General features: G+C 51.8%; 1 protein-coding gene across 6 annotated transcripts; it reads right to left on the bottom strand.

Annotated features, from left to right (window-relative positions):
* Nucleotides 1-240: 240 nt before the first annotated feature.
* On the bottom strand, nucleotides 241-20,029 carry TCOF1 (treacle ribosome biogenesis factor 1). Of its 6 annotated transcripts, none has more exons than XM_053990888.1 (18): nucleotides 19,910-20,029; nucleotides 19,296-19,351; nucleotides 16,578-16,720; nucleotides 15,757-15,863; nucleotides 15,137-15,482; nucleotides 14,223-14,308; nucleotides 13,534-13,758; nucleotides 12,674-12,943; nucleotides 8,664-8,838; nucleotides 8,375-8,517; nucleotides 6,372-6,545; nucleotides 5,778-6,009; nucleotides 5,465-5,550; nucleotides 4,531-4,759; nucleotides 2,932-3,522; nucleotides 1,774-1,874; nucleotides 1,233-1,269; nucleotides 241-780 (listed from the first exon to the last, which is right to left on the bottom strand). In XM_053990888.1, exons 1-17 carry the CDS (start codon nucleotides 20,018-20,020, stop codon nucleotides 1,237-1,239), a joined length of 3,108 nt encoding a protein of 1,035 aa, XP_053846863.1. In that variant the 5' UTR covers nucleotides 20,021-20,029; the 3' UTR covers nucleotides 241-780; nucleotides 1,233-1,236. The 6 variants fall into 6 exon arrangements, with proteins under 6 accessions (XP_053846863.1, XP_053846866.1, XP_053846862.1 ...); XM_053990891.1 differs by having other exon boundaries at nucleotides 1,233-1,266; XM_053990887.1 differs by having other exon boundaries at nucleotides 241-1,269.
* Nucleotides 20,030-21,504: the final 1,475 nt, after the last annotated feature.

The raw sequence follows: 21,504 nt of genomic DNA, 5'->3' as shown, positions 1-21,504 counted from the left end.
AAGGTTATAAATGAATTAACCTTAAGAGAAAAGAGATAAAGAAAAACCTCTGCAGGCACTTGGACAGCTGTATCTCCACCCAGGATTGGCTGTGTTCTGTGTCCCATTCCTTGTTTGATTTCATTGGTACCCTGGGGTCCCCCTGTCCCAGACAGGCAGACACTTCGTTCTGCTCTCCCACCCGTAACATCCTCCAGAGCCAGCCAGCCTTGGCCTCCCCTGAAAGCAGCTGAAATGAAATCTGTTTGTTGTTTTTTATTTTATATTTCATTAAAAAAAAACAACACAAAAACTGACTCTGCCTTGGCTGAGAACAGCTGCTGGACACAACTGTTCAGTGCAACTCCAGGGACATGATAATCACCACTGTCAGTGTTAGAATGAAAAGGAAACCCGAGAGCTTTCTTTGTAGTAGCAAAAGGACTGACACCACAAGTCACAGGAGGAGGGAAAAAAGGTAAAAGTTTTTCTCAAAAATATAGCTCTGTGGTAAGAGAAAGGGATGGCTGGGTGTCAACGAGGGGAAAAGCAGTTTATGCTCTGCTCTGGTCAAACTGCCTCCTCCAGTTCCATTCCATCTGGAGGGATTATAAACACATCTCTGGGCCTCAGCAGGGCAGGAGGAGGCAGAAGGTTACACAACTGTTCTAAAAGTCACAGTTAAAAGAAATTATAAATTATTATTTTTAAAAAAAAAGTTGGAATTCTCCAGGTGAGCTTCTTTTTCCTCTCTTCTGTTTGATCTTCACCCATAAATCTTTAATCACAGGAATGCGGTACCTTTGGGGAGAGGAGTTAAAAGTTAGGGATGGGGAGGAGGAGAGCAGCCTTACAGCTGAGCAGAGCACGAGCAAAGGCATCTGGTCCACTTCCAGGTGGCTACAACATCACCATCTAATCCCCATCACTTTTCCAAGCTCCCTGGTGGTCAGCAGGGACAGACAGACACTGCCAGAAGCCACTCATCTCTGCTGGTGACAGAGGTCAGCAACACCCAGGCTGGACATCTCAGCAGCTAAAGAGTTGAGGTCAGACACATCCAGAGAAGCCAGCACACGGCTGCATGACATTCCTCACACTGCTCCACTCCCTGGCCCTCTGATCCAAGGCCAGGCTGGCCCAGTGAGCTCTTAGAGGGCACATTGTCTTCCTAAAACTGGCCCAGGAGTTCTGAATATGGCCAAGGTTACGCCGCTCAGGGTACCAATGGCCCGTCCCCACAGGCCATGTACCTTCTCACAATCCTTCAGGCTCAGCTCCTTTCTTCTTCTAAAATGGAAAAGGGAAAAATACATCAGTATAATTTGCACCACACACATGAAGGACCCAGCAAAGTCAGAGAGGCTTCATTGACGTGTCCCTGTAGAGGTGGCAGCCACCACAAGGAACATCCTGTGGTGACAGTCTCCCTCTGTCACCCCTTCAAGCCCTTGGGATGGGATGCAGAAGCCTACCAAGCCCTCAGGAACTCCAGCTTCTGCTGAGAATGAGATGAGCAGACAGCTGGAGAGCAGCACTTAGTCCTTAGACAGGACTAAGTCCTTTGCCACCAAAAGGGTCCCTGGGTTTGACCATTCCAGGGAAAGGAATCTCCTAGGGCAGCAATGCAGGAACAAGCCCTTTGAGTCACTCCAATCCCAACCAAAGGTCAGGGTGTTTTAAGACTGACCACAGTGAACTGCAGGTTTCCCTGTACTGCCAGCAAGGCCAGGACATGGCTCTGCTCACTTCTCCTGCTGGGATGAGCCCCACAGCCCAGGGTGTGACACATACCTTCTTCTTCTTCTTGTGAACCTCAGCAGAGCCATCTGCTACAGGCGCCACTTCTTCCAAAGATGCTTTTTTGCTCTTCTTTTCTTTTCCAGTCTTCTTTTCTAGGAGTGGGAAAGAAAAGCCAGCTAGAGAGGGACTCTAACTAGTCAGAGGGAGGAGGGACTGGTAGAAGCATCTCCAGTAAGTTTTTGATCACATCCAAACCTGAGCAAGATTTCCAGAGCAGGAATTGGTTGAAGGCAGAGCTTTACCCACAGGTAGCTGTACCCAGGGATGTTTCCCTAATACCCCTAAGCCAGAGCAGCTTGATCCCACCATCTGTGCACATGCATGGGTGGAATTACATAGAATTGCCTTCTTTCCACCTCCTGCTGCCACCTGCTCCAAGGAACTGCTTCAGGGCTGGAGTAGATGGGCACATGCCAGAAATGAGAGCCAGGGGAGCTGCTGACAGAGGGTGGACACGAGGTTCAGCTCAGCACAACTGCTTAAGTGGCTCCACTCATCCCTGTTAAACACCTCACACCAATAGGGGCCAATAGACAAGTCTGTCTCCTCCAAAAATAAGGGCTGTGTTTCAGCAGAACAGAAACACCATCAGACTCGGTCCAGCCAATCCACATCCCCTCTCTCTGTTTTTCTTTAAAGCCTACCAGATCCAGCACAAAACCAGCTCTGGTTTGCAAGTACAGGCTGCACTGTAAAGAAGAAAAAAATGGCCTTTGGATTAGGGCAGAGAGCAGGCCACTACAGAACAACAAACTGTAGAAGGATCAAAAGTGACAGGGCAAGAGGAAACAGCCTCAAGTGGAGCCAGGGCAAGTTTAAGTTGAATATTATGAAAAAATTCTTCACTAAAAGGGTTGTTAAAACACTGGAACAGGCTGTCCAGGGCAGCAGTGTGGTCACCAACCTCAGAGGCACTTCAAAGATGTGTAGATATGGTATGTGGAGACATGGTTTGGGGATGGGCCTGGGTTAATGGTTGGACTTGATGATCTTAAGAGACCTTCTTCAAGCCACATGACTGACTCCATGAGGGAAGCAGCCAAGCAGGAAGCCAATGGGAAAGTGGGTGCTATTTGCAAGGTCCTGTACCAGAGGCTTAAAGTGTATCAAGAACCTATTGCAAACTAGGCCCCAAATGCAGATGCTTACTTTTAGCTGCTTTTTTCTTTTCCTTGCTGCCTGCCACCTTCTCCAGGTCACCATCTGCTTTCTTCTTTTTCTTTTTGGGTACTTCTTCATTAGCTTGCCCTTTCCGTTTCTTCTCCTTGGGCTGCCCCACAGCCCCATCCTCTCCTGTCAGCTTCCGCTTCTGAGACGTTTTCTGCTTCTTGTTCTCTTTGTCTTTGCTCTTGGATGTTTTCTCAGCCTTGTCTGCTGTGGAGGATGGTTTCTTTTTCTCCTTTTCTTTTTTCTCCTTCTTCTCCTTTTCTTTTTTCTCTTTTTTCTTCTTCTTCTTCACTTCCAACCCCTCTACTGTCTGCACTGCAGGGACTTCAGCAGCAGTGGTGACCTCAGTTTCACTCCCTGAGCTTGGCTGCTGTAACTGTGGGACGGAGAGCAGGGCATGTGATGATGCTGGGGTCACTTGCACCCCTGTTGCCCCAACATTGTTCTCTTTCATTGCCAGGGTTTTCTTCAGTGAGGAAGCTTTGAGGCTGGCATGACCTGGCTCTGTTTTTCCTGCCACCTTCTCTTTGTTGGAGGCTTTTGTAGCTTCCTGGCCTGAAGTGGGGTTGTTTTCTGCAGAAACAGATAAAAACAGAGATGACAACTCAGGGAGCATTCATTACACAGACTAGTCACAGGAGGATGGAAATATGCATTTGAAGAGAAGCATCCAGTTCTTCTCCCCAAAAAAAGCTAAACTTGTTGGCATCTGTAGCAGAGTCAGAGAGAGATGCCTCAGCCTGAAGTGACAACAGCCACGACAGCTTTGGCTGTTTGACAAGATGGGTGAGCATAGATGGAGCAGTCCTTCCCCATGACACCATCCCCAGTAAGCTGGAGACTTCCCAAGGTGGTGGGGGTCTCCACAATGCCTCCAGCAATCACCACCAACGGCCAAGCCCAGAGCCCCTGGGCCCTCTTGAGCGCCTATACAGATAGTTCTGACTTCCTCAACAGCCCTTTGCACAATTTCATGATGTGCCCAAGGGACCCACAGACCCATCTCAACTTCTAGAGCAGGCCAGAGTTCATTTGAAGGTGCCAGGGTCACACCAGGGCAGAAGCAGCTTTCAGCTCCAAGTTTTACAATTTGCCAACAAACCAGGAGAACGGTGGGACATTTTGTTTCTCCACAGGCCTTCCTGCTTGCTTCCCTTCCTCTGCTCTCCAGATATGCAGCAGAGCCCACACAGCCCAAGGGGAGGCTTGAATACCAGCACTGTGCAGCAGATGTTCCTCAGGCAGTGTTTGAGTCCTCCACAGAAGCCAGCAATGCAGTGTGCACTGGCTCCAGGGAGAGCCCTACCTGCTCCTGTTAATTACTGTGGTTAAAGCACATCTTGGAAGAGGCAAAAGCACTGAGCTTGGAGGCAGCCAGCACATGCAGGCTGTTGAAGAAGGCTGTGCTGTGGCCAGGGAAGCCAGCAGACGGCAGCAGTGCTCCACGCTGTGGTTCCATGGTAGGGACACACTGGGAACAGGGCCCGTCCCAGTGCCACCCTCCCCAGTGTCACCCTCCTGTGCCAGCACGGCTTTGCTCCCGGGCCAAGCAAATTCCCAACCTTGCCAAAGGAGACCCACCTGCTTTGTGGTTTGCAGCCACCTGGTTGTCATCTGTGTCGGAGTCACTGCTGTCACTGCTTGAGCTGTTGGCCGGGGCTGCTTTCAGGGAGCCCTTGGCGAGGGAGTTTGCAGCACTCGGAGCTGCCTTCCCTGGCCGCGCCTCACCTCCAGGCTGGGGGGGAACCGTCTTTGGTGCCTGGGGTGTTACTGGGGTCTTGGAGAGGACTGGGTAGCCTGTGAGGAGGGACTGAAACAGCACAGACACACTGAGGAGTCACAGCAGGGCAGCCTCCCACACATCAGACATGCAGCTCTGTCTCTGCTGCTATTGTCCTCATACTTCAAGTGAAGGGCCCACCTTTGGCCACCTGTGGAGCAAGCTCTGAGAGCCCAGGGCTAGCAGGAGAGGGGCCAGCACTGACAGACACCAGCTGAGCTGACAGCCTCGAGAGCTGGCGGCCAGAGGTTCTCCTTTGTTCTCGCCCAGCACGGCAGGCCTGGGGGAGGCTCCTGGCCATCAGCGTGCACCCACGCACACTTAATGCACTGCAGATGTGCTGCACGCCCTGCACGTTACTTACAAAGGGAATTTCATGTCTTGGACATGGCTTAAGTTACAAACTAAAGTGGGGGAAAAAATCCCTGCTGCTGTTGGCACTGTATATCTGTTCTGGTTTAACCCTTGCAAGGTACCATATCCTCCTGTCTCTTCTCCCAGGGAAGGCACCATGAACCCTGGACCCAAGGCCTGGCTGCCTGGGGAAGCATTCCAGGTTCAAAAACTTTTCTCTGCCAAAAGGTCTTGCTCACACCATTGCAATGGGGAACCCCCGCTTCTCTGCTGGCAAACCCCCCCAGCACCACATGTGCTATGGCTGAGAATTCAGTCTCTCAGTCCTATTTAGGAGTCAGCTGCAAGACCCGAGAGGATCCAGCCTGCTCGATACCATACCTGTGATCCTGCATCCTCCTCCTCACTGGACTCTGAGGAGGAGCTGTGGGCTGGCTGGGTCCCTCCTGGCTTCTGTAGGGAGCCTGCTGGAAGAGCAGAATTCCTCCTGTTAAACCACTGCTGCCTGGGGCTGAGCTCACCTTCCCAGCACAGGCACTGCCACCAAAAGCCCTTCTGCCTCCAAAAAAAAGGGGAGAGCTCTGCCAGGCTAGAGAGGAGGAATGCCTCTCCAACCACAGCAAACCTGCCATGGGATAACAAAAGGCTGTCCCTATCCCAGTAGCATCGAGAGCATCTTCTGGAGAGAACTGACCAGGTTTGGCAGGCTGCTTGGGTGCCTTCTCCTCGTCACTGTCGGAGGAACTGCTGCTGTCTGAGGTGTCCTCTGCATGAGTGGGTGGCACAGCCTGGCTTGGGTGGGTGTCCTGTCCTGGCTGCAGGACTGGCTTCTTTGTCTTGCCAATGGAACTTCCTGGGGTGGCAGTGTTGGCAGGAGGAGCTTTTCCCACAGAAACCGTTTGCTTTTGGCTAGAAGCAGTGGGCACCTAGGGAGAGTGAGATGAAATAGATCTGTAAGGAGGAATAACTAACTGCTCACATCCATGAACTATAAGCAGCAGCCCAGAGTAGATGGGCTTGGACCACCTTGGCCCTTCTTCAGCTGTAGTGCTCCAGTTCGGGTCACAGGCAGCCCAAGGCAAGCAGAAAACAGCTATCACAAAAGGAAAGAAGCAGCTAGCCAGCTGGGAGCCAGGAACAGCAAAGGTACCCTCTGCCTCATCTCAAGGCATCATCATTGTGGTTAGGATAGAGCAGCCCCTCTCTCCCAGCTTCATTCCCTCAGCTGGGGATGTGGCACCAGCTCCAGACCCCAGCAGACCCATCTTCTCCCTCTCCCCATCATTACCTTTCCTGCCAGCATGTTGTGCTCTGAGGCATCAGTGCTCGAGCTCTCAGACACTCTGCTCACTGCAGGGACAGCAGGGGTTTTTGTCCTCTTCCCTGAAGGCAGGCTGGCATTTGCCTTTGCAGCCACCATGCTCGAAACTGCAGTTACTTTGACATTCTGCTGGGACACACTCTAAAAGAGAAAGAAAATCAGGACAGAGCAAACTTGGAGGGAGAAGATATCAATCCAGCACTAACTCCTAAGCCTTTCCATAATTTTCAGTGCAGCACCAAGACTTTTTGTTTTTTAATTCTCTCCTTTACATACCAGTTCTGCCTCCCATGAGCCTCTGGCACAGCCAGGAGCAGAAATGAGGGCCAGCACCCCGAGAGTGCCAAAAGCATTAGCTCAGTGCCCCAAAGGCACCTACCCTGAGGGCAGGCAGGGGAAATGTGCTGTGCTTGCAGGCTGTGAATCCCTATCCACTACAGCATCAGCAAGACTGCAGTTGTAAACCTTTGCAGAGCAGGCACTTGGACTCCCTGATGTATCTTTACACTCTAAAAATCACACACCAAGAGTTAATTGGCAACGGAGATAAACAAAGACACCAACCAGAGGGAAAATCTGCCTCCAGGTCCACAAACCAAAAACCAGATTAGGGGTCAAATGAACAAGAGCAATTCTGTTGCCTCACATTTGAAACCTCCCATCAAATTTACCATAAGAGGGGTTAAAATAGAAAGGCCAGGGGCATGGAAACCAGGCACTGAGGACAGGACCCTGACATAAATGCCAGCAGAAGAGGGAGAAGGAGCCACGAAGGAGCACTCAGCCTCCTGGTTTGTGTTACCAACAAGGCTACGTGAGCAGCTCTCCCCCTCCAGATCTCTGCCAAGCTGGGCCTTTGTGGGCTGACATTTCCCTCACACATCATCTGGCCTTGGGAAGGAAAAGGCCCCGCTCCGCCGTGCAGAGCTGCCAGCCCAACATGAGCTCTCGGCACTCTCACACAAAGCTCAAGTTACAGCAACTGCATTATTTTATATAATCTCAGTAATATAAACATGCTGTACTCAAGGACTGCTCAGGATGGCTGCCTGCCCATCAGCTGGAGGGAGACAGCCTTTCCACTGGCCACAGCCTCAGGCCAACAGGGGGAAGGGATTCCTGAGTGTTCATCATGTCTCCCTCCCAGCAAAGGCATGTGTGGGGTATGAAGTGTGCTTGGCCACCAAGCCCTGGGCTCAGACCACCAGCCAGGCCACCACCATGTGGAACAGTAGCCATGCTCCTCAGTCAATGGGGTTTTATATGTGGTTTCTTGGGCTCAAACTGCAGCACAAGTGCAGACACCCCCAGGACAGCTTCACACCAAGGCAGCTCTGGCCCCAGGGAGCTCAGACACAGCTTTGCAGGACTGGCACGGAGACACAAAGAGACTCCAGTGGGAGAGCTGGGATCAGCTCCATGACACTGAGGGCTGCTCTCAGCACAGATATGGGGTCACCTTCCCTTCTTCAAGGCAGGGGCCTGGCTCCTTCAGCTGAAAGGCAGCAGGATTGCTATGCTACCCTCAGGGCAGATCTGCTATCCTCCTAAGGCTTGTGAAAAAGAAAACCAAAGAACTTCAGAGGTCTGTGAGGATCCAGGCAATGGGTTGCCTTGGAGCTACCCAGGTCATGGAAAGACTCTTCCTTTCAGGATTTGGCTGCTTTTCCAGCCTAAATTCCTGGAGTAGAACAGAGGGGACAGAGTCCCAGGGAAGGTCTGGGCTTGTGTGTGTACTCACGTTCCTGTCAAAGCACTCACAGTCTCCACTGCTCTCACACACTGCAAGATTGCTGTGGCTGAGATGTGCACCCAGAGCTGGGGTCAGCCAGACCCACAGACACGGCCAAGAAAACCTAATCCAGCCAATGGGAGGCTCCTCTGCACTGCTCACCACCTCCCAACTCCTGAGACCTCCTGAGTGTGCAGCACTGAAAGCCTACACAGCCAGTGGATCAGCAGCTCCTCACCTGGGAAGGGGGGACTATTTCATCCTCTGAATCTGACTCCTCACTGGAATCATCACTGCTGTCCACAGCTGGAGGGGCTGTGGCTGGTGCTGAAGTTGGTGCCTTTTTCACGTTTGTTGGTTGGGGCACAGAATTGGTTTTCACTGCAGGAAAAGCATAAAAGATTGTCACTGTGAGAAAGAATTGCTCTCTGTGGCTGTGCAGAGCAGGAGCTGCTTCATGTGCAGGGAAGAGTAAGAAACTCTCAAGGATGCAGGTGAGGGATCCTGGCTACTACCAGGCAACTTACCAGCTTGTGGAGGCTGCCTCTGTGCTGCAGGAGACTCCTCTTCACTGTCAGACGAGTCACTGCTCCCGCTTTCTGAAACCTGGCTTTTCAAGGTGCTTACCACTGCTTTTTCAGGCTGCCCAGCTTTAGCAGCCTGGCTCAGGTTGGGAATAGGCTTGGGCTGGTCTGACAACCTCTTAACAAAAAAGAAACACAGGCCCAGAAATACAGTATTAGTACAGGTGTTGTTTAGGAGTTAAAGTGCAGTTTCAGCTCAGGTTGGGTTTTGTTTTACCCTAATAGAGTTGTTACTAACATTCTCATCATCCTTGGTGTGTTATGAGTGCAAGGGGCTTCAGCCACTGCCTGGGCTGAGCTGCTGTAGATAGACCCCTCTGAATTTAGCAATATCCATCTGACAGAAAGCCCAAGCATATTTTACATGAGCACACAGGCTTATAGTGCTTGTAAGCTTCTAATAGTAATTCTTTCTTGAGACAGAGACACTGGCTGAGGACAGGAGAAGCACTGCAACTCCAAGACTACCACTCCAAGGAAACCATTTAAGCACAACCTAGCCACAGTTCAAGGAATCAGTAGGAGTTAGGAAGCCTTGGGCCATCACACTTGCAAGATTCAGAGACAGCATTAGAGCAGCTACAGTCCAGAGCTGCTACAGAGCTCACACAAGAGGGCTGACATAAGGGCTAGGAACAGAGGGCAGGCAGAGACAGAGTGCAACTCAACTTGGAAGCTGATTTGTCAACAGGTCTAAGAATTTAGAGATCTCCAGACAACAAAACACCTCTGACACTCACTTGGGCTGTGTCTTTCTGCAGCACCTGTCAACACTCAGATGTTCCAGGACAGACCACATGCGGTTTTTCCTGCTGTTACCTGTGCCTCAGATACACAACTGCCAGGTAAGACTCTCTCTCTCTCTTCCTGTCCCCTCTCCAAGGGCTGCAGATCCCCCTCCCGCACACTGAAGGTCAGTGGTGGCAGAGGAGAGGAAGTGCTTGTGGAATGATCTGGGAATTTCCTCCCCTGCAGATATTCCCCAGGCTGGCTGTGCTCTGTTCATTTACTCCATTCCTGGCTCATCTCCGGGCTGCTCTGCCAAGGAGTACATCTTGTTTGCCAGGACAGGCAGGCCCTGTGCACCCTGCATGTGATGCCAGCCTGCTCTGGTGCTCCATGAGAGATTCCTGCCCAGCTGCACCATTCCTGCTATGCTGCTAATGCAGTGATACCCCGAGAGCACCAGCGTAGCAGCCCCTCGGGAAGACCAATCCCACTGTTCTTCCTGGCACAGCCCTGCCATGGGCTGCCATTGGGGCACTGTTTATCATCTCCAAGCCAAACACTAAACAGACAACAGCATCTGCATGTTTATCCCATTACGGAACAGCTCTCTGAACGAGCCAAGCACATTTTGACTCTGCTTAGAGAAACAGAAACCTCCACAAGTGCTTGGGGAGGGGGGACCGCAAACCTCACTTCTCTGTTTTGTTTTGATACCAGTGAGTCACAATCTCCAGGAGAGAGGCCAGCTTTGCAATGCTGAAGAGACACAAGTACTTGAAGCAGTCACAAGAATTCACACACACTGCTCTGAACGTGCTAACTCCTCTCTGCAGTTCTGAACACTGCTATGCAAGGGAAAAGCTTACCATGAACAGAGCCCACTGAGTTTTAAGCGCTTCATAGCAATGGTCTGGCTTCTGCCTCTATGTGGATGCACAGCACAGGGCTGCTCCATTTCCTAACTTAGCAATGGAGTGGGAAAGAGCTGCCACGCAGGGGCATCATAACACAGAAAGAACATAAGAGAAACTACCATAAGGTTTACACAGCCTCAGATCTTCCTGGGAGGCAGCCAAGGTCCATCCATCCACATCAGATGGATGACAGTCTCAGGTGGATCTGGCCAACAGCACAGCCAAGTTACATCCAGGGCGCAGGTAACACAGGCAGAGAGCTCCTGACAGCTTGCGAGTCACAGGTACTGAAGTAACTCAGAGAGGAGGAAAATAACTCAAGAGGAAATCATTTTTCCTGCTCCCTCTCCAGCCCCCAAAGCAGGAGCTGCCTGTGGCTCAGTGAGTGTGATGACTCAGCTCCCGCACAACCCATCTGCCACTCGCTGGGTCCATTAGCATCCTGCAGCACTGCATGACAAGAGGAGGAACAACACTGAGCCACGTGTGCCCAGCACGTTGTAAAATCCCACTCCAGCACTGCCTGTGTGAGCACTGCCTGTACCAGCACTGGGACCAGCGTCTCAGCTGTGTCATGGCCCAGCCAAGGGGCAACTGCCACCTGTATAGGAGGGGGAACAGGGTTCAAGGAGGAAAAGAGAGCCTCTGTCTCTTGTCTCTGGCCTCTCCCCACACAGCCTACAGTCCAAGATTAAAAGTTGCTGGCACAACTTCTGTCAGCACAACCCACGCGGGTTTTCCTGGGATGCTCAAGGAAGACACGGGTTCCCAACACATGGATGCACGTGTATCTCACACCCACTCCTTGTAAACAGAAGCCAAAGCCTGTCTATAGAGGCTCAAGTTCCACCTTTGGCTCAAAACACTAGGAAAGAAGCAGCAGAGCAAAATTAGCAGTTCCAAAAGAAAAGCAGCTCACAGCATCTTTAAGGTCAGACTGTCCCCCACCACCATTTCTTTCCCCCCAAAATATGCAAACACCTTGTCAACTTCTTTGACTAAATATTCCTGAGTCTTCAGGGGTAAACATACCAATTAAGCAGTTCAATTTAGGCATGATGTTCATTTTAATTGTGCTAATCCACCCCCACAGGGAAAGATGAAGCAGCTTCCAACGCTCTGTATCTGTTTGGATCTCGCACAGAAGCCAGAGGAAGTTGCAGGATACAGTAAGTCAGTGGTTAGCATATGCCCAAGTAGCAGATGGTGAGAAATGAGCTAAGAAGAGTTTGACTGGGAGGACAGGACTGTGGACACAGCTATGCCCAATGGTTTATCTTCAGGCTTTACTCGTGGTCCCTGCCTGTAGGCTACTAACACAGGAAGGAACAGCCTGTATAGCAAAAATAGAGCTCCCTCGATGACAAGCTCTTCCTTGCTGACTCTGGCTGTTGAGGGGTAAATGTCAGTTTGCAAGAGGGAAGATGCTGAAGTGGTTAAATCAGCAGGTAAAACTTGTTGTTGAAAGCTTCACAGAATCAACACTGGAGGACACAAACCTACCCCAGCACATAAACCCTGCTAAAATGGACAAATCTCAATGGTTTTACAGTGGAACCTCATGGCACAGCTATCAAATAGCTGCTCCTGTCACCTAAAGCTGAATCTTCATATCTAATCAATCATGCAGGAAGAGAGCAGCACAGAGCCAACTGTGAGAGAAACGTCCCCCTCCACCCACCTTAGCAGACCAAGGCTATGAAGACAAAAATGCAGAGCCTTGCTGATTCCTGCCTGTCAATAGTCAAAGGACGTGTTGACAAAGAGCCTCCTTGCAAGGACATGTGAGGCTCTACCCCCAGCTTCCCTTCCTCCCTTGCAGACAGTAAGGCTGCATCTCCAAAAGCCTGCTTTCAGGGCACTTTCTGAAGGGCCCCCCAGCTCAGACTTGAGGCAGAAGGTCTCAGTACAACGTGCCTAGTGATGTTCTCAGGAAGGGATTTGCACCCTTTGAGTTTAGCCACCTGAGTCCATTGTGAGCTCCCAGTCCTTCTCCTTTGGTTTGAGAACTCTGACCAAACTCCCACAGGAGAGCCAAGGCCAAGACAGCTGTGACCCTGTACACAAGGCCACTCCAGAGGGGCAGGGCACGAGCGAATCGCTGGTATCAAACCGTTTGCCTCCCACCTCCTCAGGTACAACTATGTGAGAAGAGTGAGGCTGAACTTACCTCCAAATAGATCTTCCTCTCTGAGGCACTGAGAAACAAGGTACTCCTGGTGTTTCAAGGAGACCAGTGGCAGCATTTAAGGGAAAAATGCTTGTCTTGCATACCCCATCCCTTGGCACTGGGCTGAATGCAGCACCTACCTTCTGGCTGATGGGCACAGGGAGATCCTCCTCTTCACTGGATGACGAGGCAGAGCTCTCCACTGGCTTTATACTTTCAGCAGGCTTCGTGGGAGCAGCAGTCCCTCCCAGTGAGGTTTCAGCCTGCTTCGGCACTGTTGGTTTTGGTGCTGTCTTCCCTTGGGACAGTGGAAATGTTTTTGCTGGAGATGCTTTGACAGAGAGTGATGCTGCTGGTGTAGGTTTCACTGGGGATAGGACGGCCTGTGAGGATTTTGGAGGTGGCTTTGTCTGGACAAGATATGAACAGAGTGAAATAAGGAAAATCCCACAGCAGCATAATTCATTTGCTCATACTATAATCAAAGGAAGAAATTTCAGAGCCCCCTGGGAAAGGCAAACACTGAAGAAAAGATTAGTGACTGGCAGGACACAAGGAATTCTTTCCTCTAGCCTTCTTCATCAGTCTGCTGCTACTACCAGTCCCCCCCAGTGAGGTACAAGGCAGCACATTGCACTCTCCACAGCAGGGAAGCTGAGTTGCACTACAGTTTGACAAATTAGACACTATTTATTGCAATTTATACCTGAGAAGCAAATTCCATCATGATAATTTGCCTCTTCAGGTGGTAAAAAAAAAAAATCACTGTTTTTTTTTTTTTCTTTTAAAAGTACTGATGGATTTTTCTAAGAAAGGCACAATGGGTTGATTAAAGCTCAGAGCAAAGACACAGAGGTGCCTTTTAACACCTCACGCCTCCTTCCTCCCACCCCCAACATGACTTTGCCACACACTACATGCATCTACAAAATCTTCTTTTCACTGCAGTTCCTAGCCCTGAGAGGCACACACGGAGAGAGAGGATCTCAGAGACACACACTTGGGTTACTAATGGACGTTCTTCATCTTCACTGTCCGAGGAGCTGCTGCTCTCTGATGTGTCATTGGGCTGTGCAGCCCCAGGAACCGTTGTCAATGCTGGTTTGGCCTGGCTTGTTGCCAGTGCTGTTTCCTTCACTGCATTCTTCTTCAGGGACACTGGAGCAGCAGGTGCATTTTTCACAAGTGCTGCATTAGACCGCACTGTTTTCACAGCTGGCTTGGCCTGGGAACAGAGGGAACAAAAGGGAACAGTAGAATCAGGTAACACCTCAGAAGAAAATGGTTGAAAGCTCTAACTGCATGGAATCTGTTTTAAAGCCAGCTACCTTGCTAATTTTGACCAGTACAGGCTTTTTCAGACCCATGAGCCGTGGAATATGTGAAGCAAGTCACTTTCTCCATGGAATGCCTGACTATATCCATCAAATTGCATACTAATCACCTCCTACAGATCCAAGGATCTCCCTCAGCTTCAGGCACTAGAAGAAACTGGAATAGAATGGTTGATGTCGGCAGGGTTTAGTGGGGCTCTCAGCCACATAACATGTGCTCTGCTCTTGGGTTTGGGGATCTCACACACCCAACGTAAGGGATGGTGTAAGAATACAGCACTGCAGCACTTCCTCTCTTCTTCAAAAGAAGGGAAGTGATTTCCTAGGGACAAAGAATCCATGCTGGAGAGGTTACCTGGATGGCTGGAATTGCCAGCTCCTCCTCAGAGGATGTGTCCTCACTTGATTCCTCACTGCTGCTCTCAGCCCCAGCTGCCGGCTCTGAAACACAAGCGAGGAGATGTCACAGCTGCTGCCTGCTCTGAGCCCCCAGAGCGTGATGCAAATGTGGCTTTTGAAGTCAGGGAAGCAAAACAAGCCACAGAGAGGGCTAAGGGGATTTGGAGGAAGAGGACCTAGCCTTGCTGAAAACATCAATGGCCTGCTGGGAATAGCATCTCCAGACAAATTCTGACCCACAAACACCTCTCCTCGAGTGGAAGCAGAGATGGAAAAAGCTTCCTGCCCACCCTCTGACTCTACAGGGTGCTGTCCAGCCACACAAAGCTCCCTGCAGGGGCACCCAGCCTGGCTGGGCCTACTCTGGATAAGAGCCAAGAGAAGGATCATTTCCAGAACTTCAATGATCTATTTCTCACCCTCCTCCTCCAACACACACAGACACACTTCAAAGCATTTAAAGATTCCCCTGAAGACTTCAAACCCCAAAATGAATCACTTTGCAATTGGGAATAAAAAGAAAACACTGGAGGGTCTTTCCATAAAGCTGAAAGTATCAGCAGCATTAGTACTGCACCTCCTCCGGACATGCTACACTGCTAGCCCCAACCCCTGGGTATGTGCTGGGTGCTGCCAGACATCTTAGCACAGGATCTGCTGCTTGAAATGGGAGCAAGCACGCTGGATTCATCCCACGGAGCTCCAGAGCTGGCTGCTTTGCAATGTTCTAGCAGCCTCCCCAAGGAACAAGCATCACTCTGAGCTTTCCAGCAAGGGAGCTGAAAGGAACATGCTGAAAGCATGTCTCTGATCCAATCTGCAGCAGAGCTGGAGCTCACACACATCTACACCACCCTGCAAGCTCCTTACCTGCTTTGGGGGCTGTGGCTTTCACAGCTGGTGTCTCCTCTTCCTCCTCGCTCTCAGATGAGGAACTGCTGCTACTGGAACTTTCCGGTGCTGTGGTCTTTACTGGTGCTTTGGTTTGTCCTACTTTGGCCACAGCTCCTGTGGCATGTCCAGGCTTCCCAGGACCAGGCAGTTTCTGGGCCTTGGCTGGGGCTGGAGCTGCAGCTGGGGCATTGGGCTGCTGCTTGTTAGAGAGCACAGTTCTGTCAGCAGCAGAGAGCCCCTCCGCTCTGCCTGCTGGGGCAGCGGGCTTGGGAGGAGAATGCAGGGAGTTGGCAGCTTTGCCACCCACCACAGCTGCTGTCACCTATGGGAAATAAAGGAACTTAGAAGGCTACACACAGATGAGAAGCTAAACTGGAGACAATGTACCTGCAACAGTATTGTGGCAGCAAGGCAAGCCATAGAGCTCTTCAAGGCAGCGTTTGGGGGACAGATCTAAGAAAAGGCTTATGGCAGTATAGGAGGGTCATTTAAACATGATTTCCACCCCAGGACACAATTCTAGACATGCTGAGGAGTCTGGGACAGCCCTGGCCTCAGAGTACCACCAGCCTTCAAAGCCAGGAGCATTGCCTTACCGTCACTGCACCTTTCCCAGCTGGAGCCTCCTCTTCCGACGAGGACTCCTCTTCCTCACTGCTTCCTATATTCACTACCGAGTTCGTGGCCAGAGAAAGGCTGGCTGCTGCACAGGAGAGAGCCACAGAGCAGCTCTGTGAGTGTATTTCTCACACCAACACGGTCTCTGGTTTGCAGGAGGGCCCCAGCAGCAGGGCAGGGTCTCATCTGCACACTTGACCCAAGACCATCACAACTGCTGTCCCCGTGACAGGCAAGTACTTTGCTTCTCCACCCCATCCCTCTCCCAGCCACCAAGACAGGGAATCTGTCAAGATCTGCACTTTTATAAAGCAGATCAGACTGATCTGCCAAAATATATCAGACACAAGTTTTTGTTAGACTCTGCAAGCTAACACGTCCCACATCAGCTGCACACGAGATCTATCCCCACCTCAGACAGAGGGCACTGGCCTTCCAGACCAGCTAACAAGACCTTCCCTGACCCAGGAAACAGGCCTGCTTTTACTGGCCCAACACACACCTGGGACCAACTAGAAGGTGCTCCACAGTGGGCAGAAAGAGGTTCCCAAAGCTTCATCTGAGCAACAACACCCATCCCTCCCCAGTGAATCACAACAGGTTTTTTCTAGCTTCAGCAGACATCTGTGCTCCTCAGAAACTCCACATGAGAAGGGGGTGCTAAATTAGTTATCCTATTTTTCTATGAGCACAAATAGCCATCACTTTACAAGCATTTTCTCCAGCCAAGCAAGCTGGGTGCTCCTACACAAGTCTCCAGTCCTACTCTGTCAACTCCAGGGAGATAAAAGGCTCCTACCATTTGCAGCTTTTGCCTTCTCTTTCTCATCCTCTTCTTTCTCTGAGCTCTCAGAGCTGCTCACGGGATCAGGAACTCTGATCTTTTCTGGGATCACTGCCTCCTCATCACTCACATTTCTTCTCTTAGAATTTGGTGGAGTTCTGAGGGAAGACAATGGGTGTCAAAATGGAGAAAAAAATCTTGAACAAATTAGAATATAATTATTCATTTACTCTCAGATCAGGCTCCAGCCTAAGAATAGGCAGTGTAATTTCTCTACAGAGGAATTCCTGAGGGGGTGGAAATACTTCTATAACCTCCAAGGGACATTTCCAGTCCTCAGTAAACTTCCAAGAGCAATATATTCCTGCAGCACTCAGGAGAAATACTGAACCTACATGATTTTTCTGTGCCCTAGGCAGACTCTTTCTTACTTTAGCAGAGATGTAAAAACATACACAGTCAGGCTGGTGCTCGATGTAAGGCATCCTACAGAAAAAATTCCCTCTCCAGGGGCAGCTACAGTCTCAGAGTAATTGTAGCCTCAGGGTCAGGGCAGATATTCCCAAAATACCAGGTCCTGGTATTCCACAGGGCCAGGAGAAGCCAATCTAAAGGGAACAAAAGCCATTTGAACTTGGGCTCCCAAGTCAAAAGGAAAGTCAGGTTGCAGAGAGGTTTAAGAAAGGAAGTGGCTGGACCTAAACAAGATGTGTTAGAAAAAGAGGAGGAAGAGACCACATAAGTATTAAACACTTAAGCTGCTCAATTGGGTTAAAACATTAAGCTGGAGAAAGATTTCTCCAGGCTCTAAATCCTAACTGTACCAGAACAGATGATAAAGTTACCCATGTTTTCATTTGAGAATTAAAGACAACACATTTGAACATGCCGGTGTGGCTCACACATGCAATGCTTCTAAGCCCTGGGACACACAGTTTTCAGAAGCAAACATTCTCACTTCTGGGCCAGTTTAGCTCATTTTATTTGTTCATCTGTTTTAAAAACAAGATTAGTTTGACAATTTGATGAGTAAAGATTGTGCTTGGTGTCAGAGTGTTCTGGCAGCACAGCTGTAACAGCAAGTTTTGTGCAAGCAGGCTAAGCCAAAGGCATGTTTGTTCTTAGAAAGTCCTGTAACTACTCCAATAATCCTTTTAATAAAGCAACAGGGCAGCCCACACAGGCAGCTCTGATCCTGCAACACCATCCTGATCCAGTGGCAGCTGACAGCACAGCACAGACTGATGTGAGAATTTGTTGTGAGTGACCAGGAGCTCAGGGATACCCTGTGAGGGGAAGAAATGGTGTTTGCTAGCACTGTCCCTGTGGCATTCTGGAACATCTGAGGCCTGCAGGGTTCAGACTGCTCCTAGGACTGAGCTGGTCCAGCTTTCCCCAGCTCCCAGACACCCTTCCACCCCTTCTCTGCATCCTCCAAGTGTAAAGGCAGCTCTGGAGGGAGGCCACTTCTGGAACTGCAAGTCTCAGCTTTAGGCTCAGTCTGGAAGAGTTACTGGAGAACAGCTGCAGGGGTGGCACTGGTGAGAAGGGCAAGAGCCACAGGGTAGATTAGTAAAGGACATTTTTGGGCCAAAAGCCTATGAGCAACAGGGTGTGACAAAGACAGCTCACTCACAGGAGCACTCCAGGACAAAGATACTTGCAAACACATCCCTCATTCTGACTCCCAAGCAGGTAGAACTCGGACAGAGCAGGAATAACAGATGTGGGGCAGGACCAGAAGGGTGATGTTGAGGAAAGAAGAATTAAACCTGATGCAAATGCCCTGTTGACCCTCAAGTTTAAAAGCAACAGTGTCTGGGAGGGTTTGCTGCAGCAGGCAGGAGAACCAGCATGTAGGAAGGTCACCATCAGCACCCATGAGAGCAACAAACTGTGAGAGGGAGGAACTGCAAACCTATTTCTGTGCTTCTAGATCCAGCCTTTCTCCTGCTCAGGTATGAAGGACAAGAGCAAGGCAGGAGGCATTGAGCAGAAACACCTTTGTAAAAACACTCCCCAAGGCTGCTGGCACGGCCACGCTAAGGAGATCCTCACTCCAGAGCTCCCAACACCACGGACTCCCAGATCACCCAGCAGTGAGGCTGCCACAGGCCTCAGCAGTGCTGCACTCCAACAGCCAGCCAAAGCACAGGCTGGGTGCAAATATCACAGACGGGAAGGCTCCCCCCTGCACACCTTCAAATGGGGGATAACGGCGCAGGAAGGCGTTTGGAACATGTAAGGACAGGCTGAAACCAGGAGACTTCCTCTGAGTCAGATCATCTGTGATCTATGCCAAGGTTTAAGTCCGTGTAAGAGCTCTGGCATTTCAGCACCTGCTCAACTTCTCTGTTCTCGGGTCAATAATCCTGCAAAGCACGTGGCTTTAAAAAGAAAGTGAAAGAGAACTGGGGAAGAGATTTCTTACAGTAGAGCATGACTCTGAGCTCCACAACACTCCAGCACCAACCAGTATAAACAGCATCAGCTGCTCAAAACTAAAGTAACAACTTATCTTCAAGCTCAGGAAGTTATAAACCAGCATAATCCTGAACATCTGAAAGGAACTGCTGTGAAACCAGGGGTTAGGAGAAAACTCTACTGAGCACAGTCATCATCGGAAATCCTCCGAAAACACGGAATTGCAACAAATAAAAATCACACATGCCATGCAGCCTAGACATCAGCACAGTGGAATCTCTCTGATACTCATTCTCTCCTGTGACTTACTTTTCCCAGTGGGTAAAGATGTCCTCGAGAGAGGTCGAGAGGGAAGGGAGCAATTTCTGTGAAAGCAGAGCGAACACCAGTGAAGCACCGGCCCAAATGTGACCCAATTTCGAGATGTGCCCACCAGACAGAAGCAGCGACCGCGGGGGCCCATCCAAACCTCCCCAGGAAAACGGGACCGTGTCTCCCCGCACACACCTCCCGGTGAATCCCTCCCACTCCCCCGCCCCGCTGCACCTAGGGCCACGTGTTTCCGTGAAGACTTCTCCCGGAGCAGCACGTCTTCGGGAAACACCAGCCCCCCGGTACGGGAGGCTCTACCGGGCGGGCTGCCAGCTTTCTCCCCGGCCGGCTCGGGGCTGGGACGGCCCGCGGGCACCGGGAGCATCCCGGGTGCCGGGACACCACGTGGGTCCAGCGCGGAGCCGCGGGCCGGCGCGGAGCCACGGGCCCGCGGCGCGCCCGGCACCCACGCTGCGCTCCCGGTGGTCGGCGAGGGCGGGAAGCGGGACCGGGCCCTGCGGCCCCGCCGAGGCCCGCGCTCCGGGACCGCCCCTCCTCCCCCCGCGCACCCCCGCTGCCTTCCCCGCGGCCCGGGCCCGGCCGCCCGTTACCTGCCCGCTCTGCGCCTGCAGCTCCCGGGCGGCCCGCGCGAAGCCGCCGCGGAGCAGGTGCTGGTGGATGAGGGCGAGCAGCTCCCGCCCGCCGCCGCCGTCGGCGGCCATGGCGCGGCCCGCGTGCCGCGCCGGAGAGACGCAACTTCCGCTTCCGCCGCGCGGCCCCATGGGAAACGTAGTGCCGGGGGCGTCCGGGGGGCGCCACGGAGGGGGGGACCCGGCAAGGAGGGGTTTGTCACCTCATGGGGGTCTCTCACACCGCCCCGGCGGGAAACGGGGAGAAAGAAGGAGGAGGTCACCCCATGGGGTCTCTCATGCCGCCCCGGTGGGAGATGGGGGTTCAACCCACGGGGTTCTCTCGCACCCCTCGGCTGGGGATGGGGGACAAGAAGAGCGGGGGTCCCCTCACGGTGGTCCCGCATATCGCTCCGGCGGGAGATGGGTGAGCGGGGAAAGGGCGGCCAGCCCACGGCGGCTCCCTCCACCCTGCAGGGGGATGGAGGAGCGGGGAAAGCGGGGGGGGTCACCCCATGGCCCCTCGCAGCCCCGGGCAGGGGATGGGGGCGAGCAGAGAGCGGCGCGGGGAAGGACGAGCCGCCCACCAGCGGGGATGGCACGGCCGGGGCTGCTTCAGCAGCACCGTATGTAATTCTGTACATTTCAGAGCGGTTTTCCACAAGATTCATCCGAAGTGCTCTGAAGCCGAATCCTCAGAGCTGATTTAATGCTGAGTGGACTTTGAGCTGCTCGGAAGAATCACACTGGCGTTTTTGGGGCTTAAATAAGCAAAGGGCCAGAGGGAAGAAGCTGCTCCTGATGCAGAGCAGCTGTTGGAGAGGGGCCTGTGAGGGAGGGACTGCCCCACTAGCACCCCTCACCCCGTGCTGATACTTTCCAGGAAAAAATCTGGCTCCCATCACTTTGGCAGGGGTTTATTTTTGGAAGGTTTAATAATGTCCGTGGTGCGCCTGTCGCTCATTCAAAATACAGACCCTGTATTTGTATTCCTAGGCAGGATTAAATATAAAACTGGCCTGGCTCCAGCTGGCTCTTGCACCAAACGTCTTTGACAGCAGCATGGTCCAAGGCTGTAAAGCCACGGTCCAGGTGGCAGTTTTACAGCTCCTGTAAATGAATCGCAGACCTGGACAGCCCTTTCTGGGACTGACCTCCTCCTGCTCAAGTGGTCACTGCAGCCTGGCTAAACGTGGCCTCGGCACACTCCGTGATGGGCTGGCTGGACCACGAGCTGTCCCGGCACTGCTCTGGCTGCTCGGAGGTGACCTGAGGCACAAAATCTCAGCTGGTGGCCTGGTTTGCAGCCCTGGTTCTCCTGTCTGGAGAGGAAAAGGCAGATGAAGCATCCCAGGGCAGAGAGGAGAGAAGGGTGTCTCCTGGGGAGGCTGTGGATGGGGCTGAGCAGACAGAGGCAACCTGAGGATGCTGTTCATGGCCTCTGAAAGTGAGGTTGGATGCAGATTGAGCCCCTGGAGGCCAAAAAGAGCTCTGCTGCGAGGATATGGATGAACAGCTTTGGACCTGCTTTGACACGGTCTTGGAATGGCTTTATACCTTTGGGAATTGCTCAGTTT

Source organism: Vidua macroura, chromosome 15 (genome assembly GCF_024509145.1).
Source record: "Vidua macroura isolate BioBank_ID:100142 chromosome 15, ASM2450914v1, whole genome shotgun sequence".
Classification (NCBI taxonomy): Eukaryota; Metazoa; Chordata; class Aves; order Passeriformes; family Viduidae; genus Vidua; species Vidua macroura.
The sequence above is the reverse complement of the archived record's forward strand: the minus strand, read 5'-3'. Positions and strand labels throughout refer to the sequence as shown.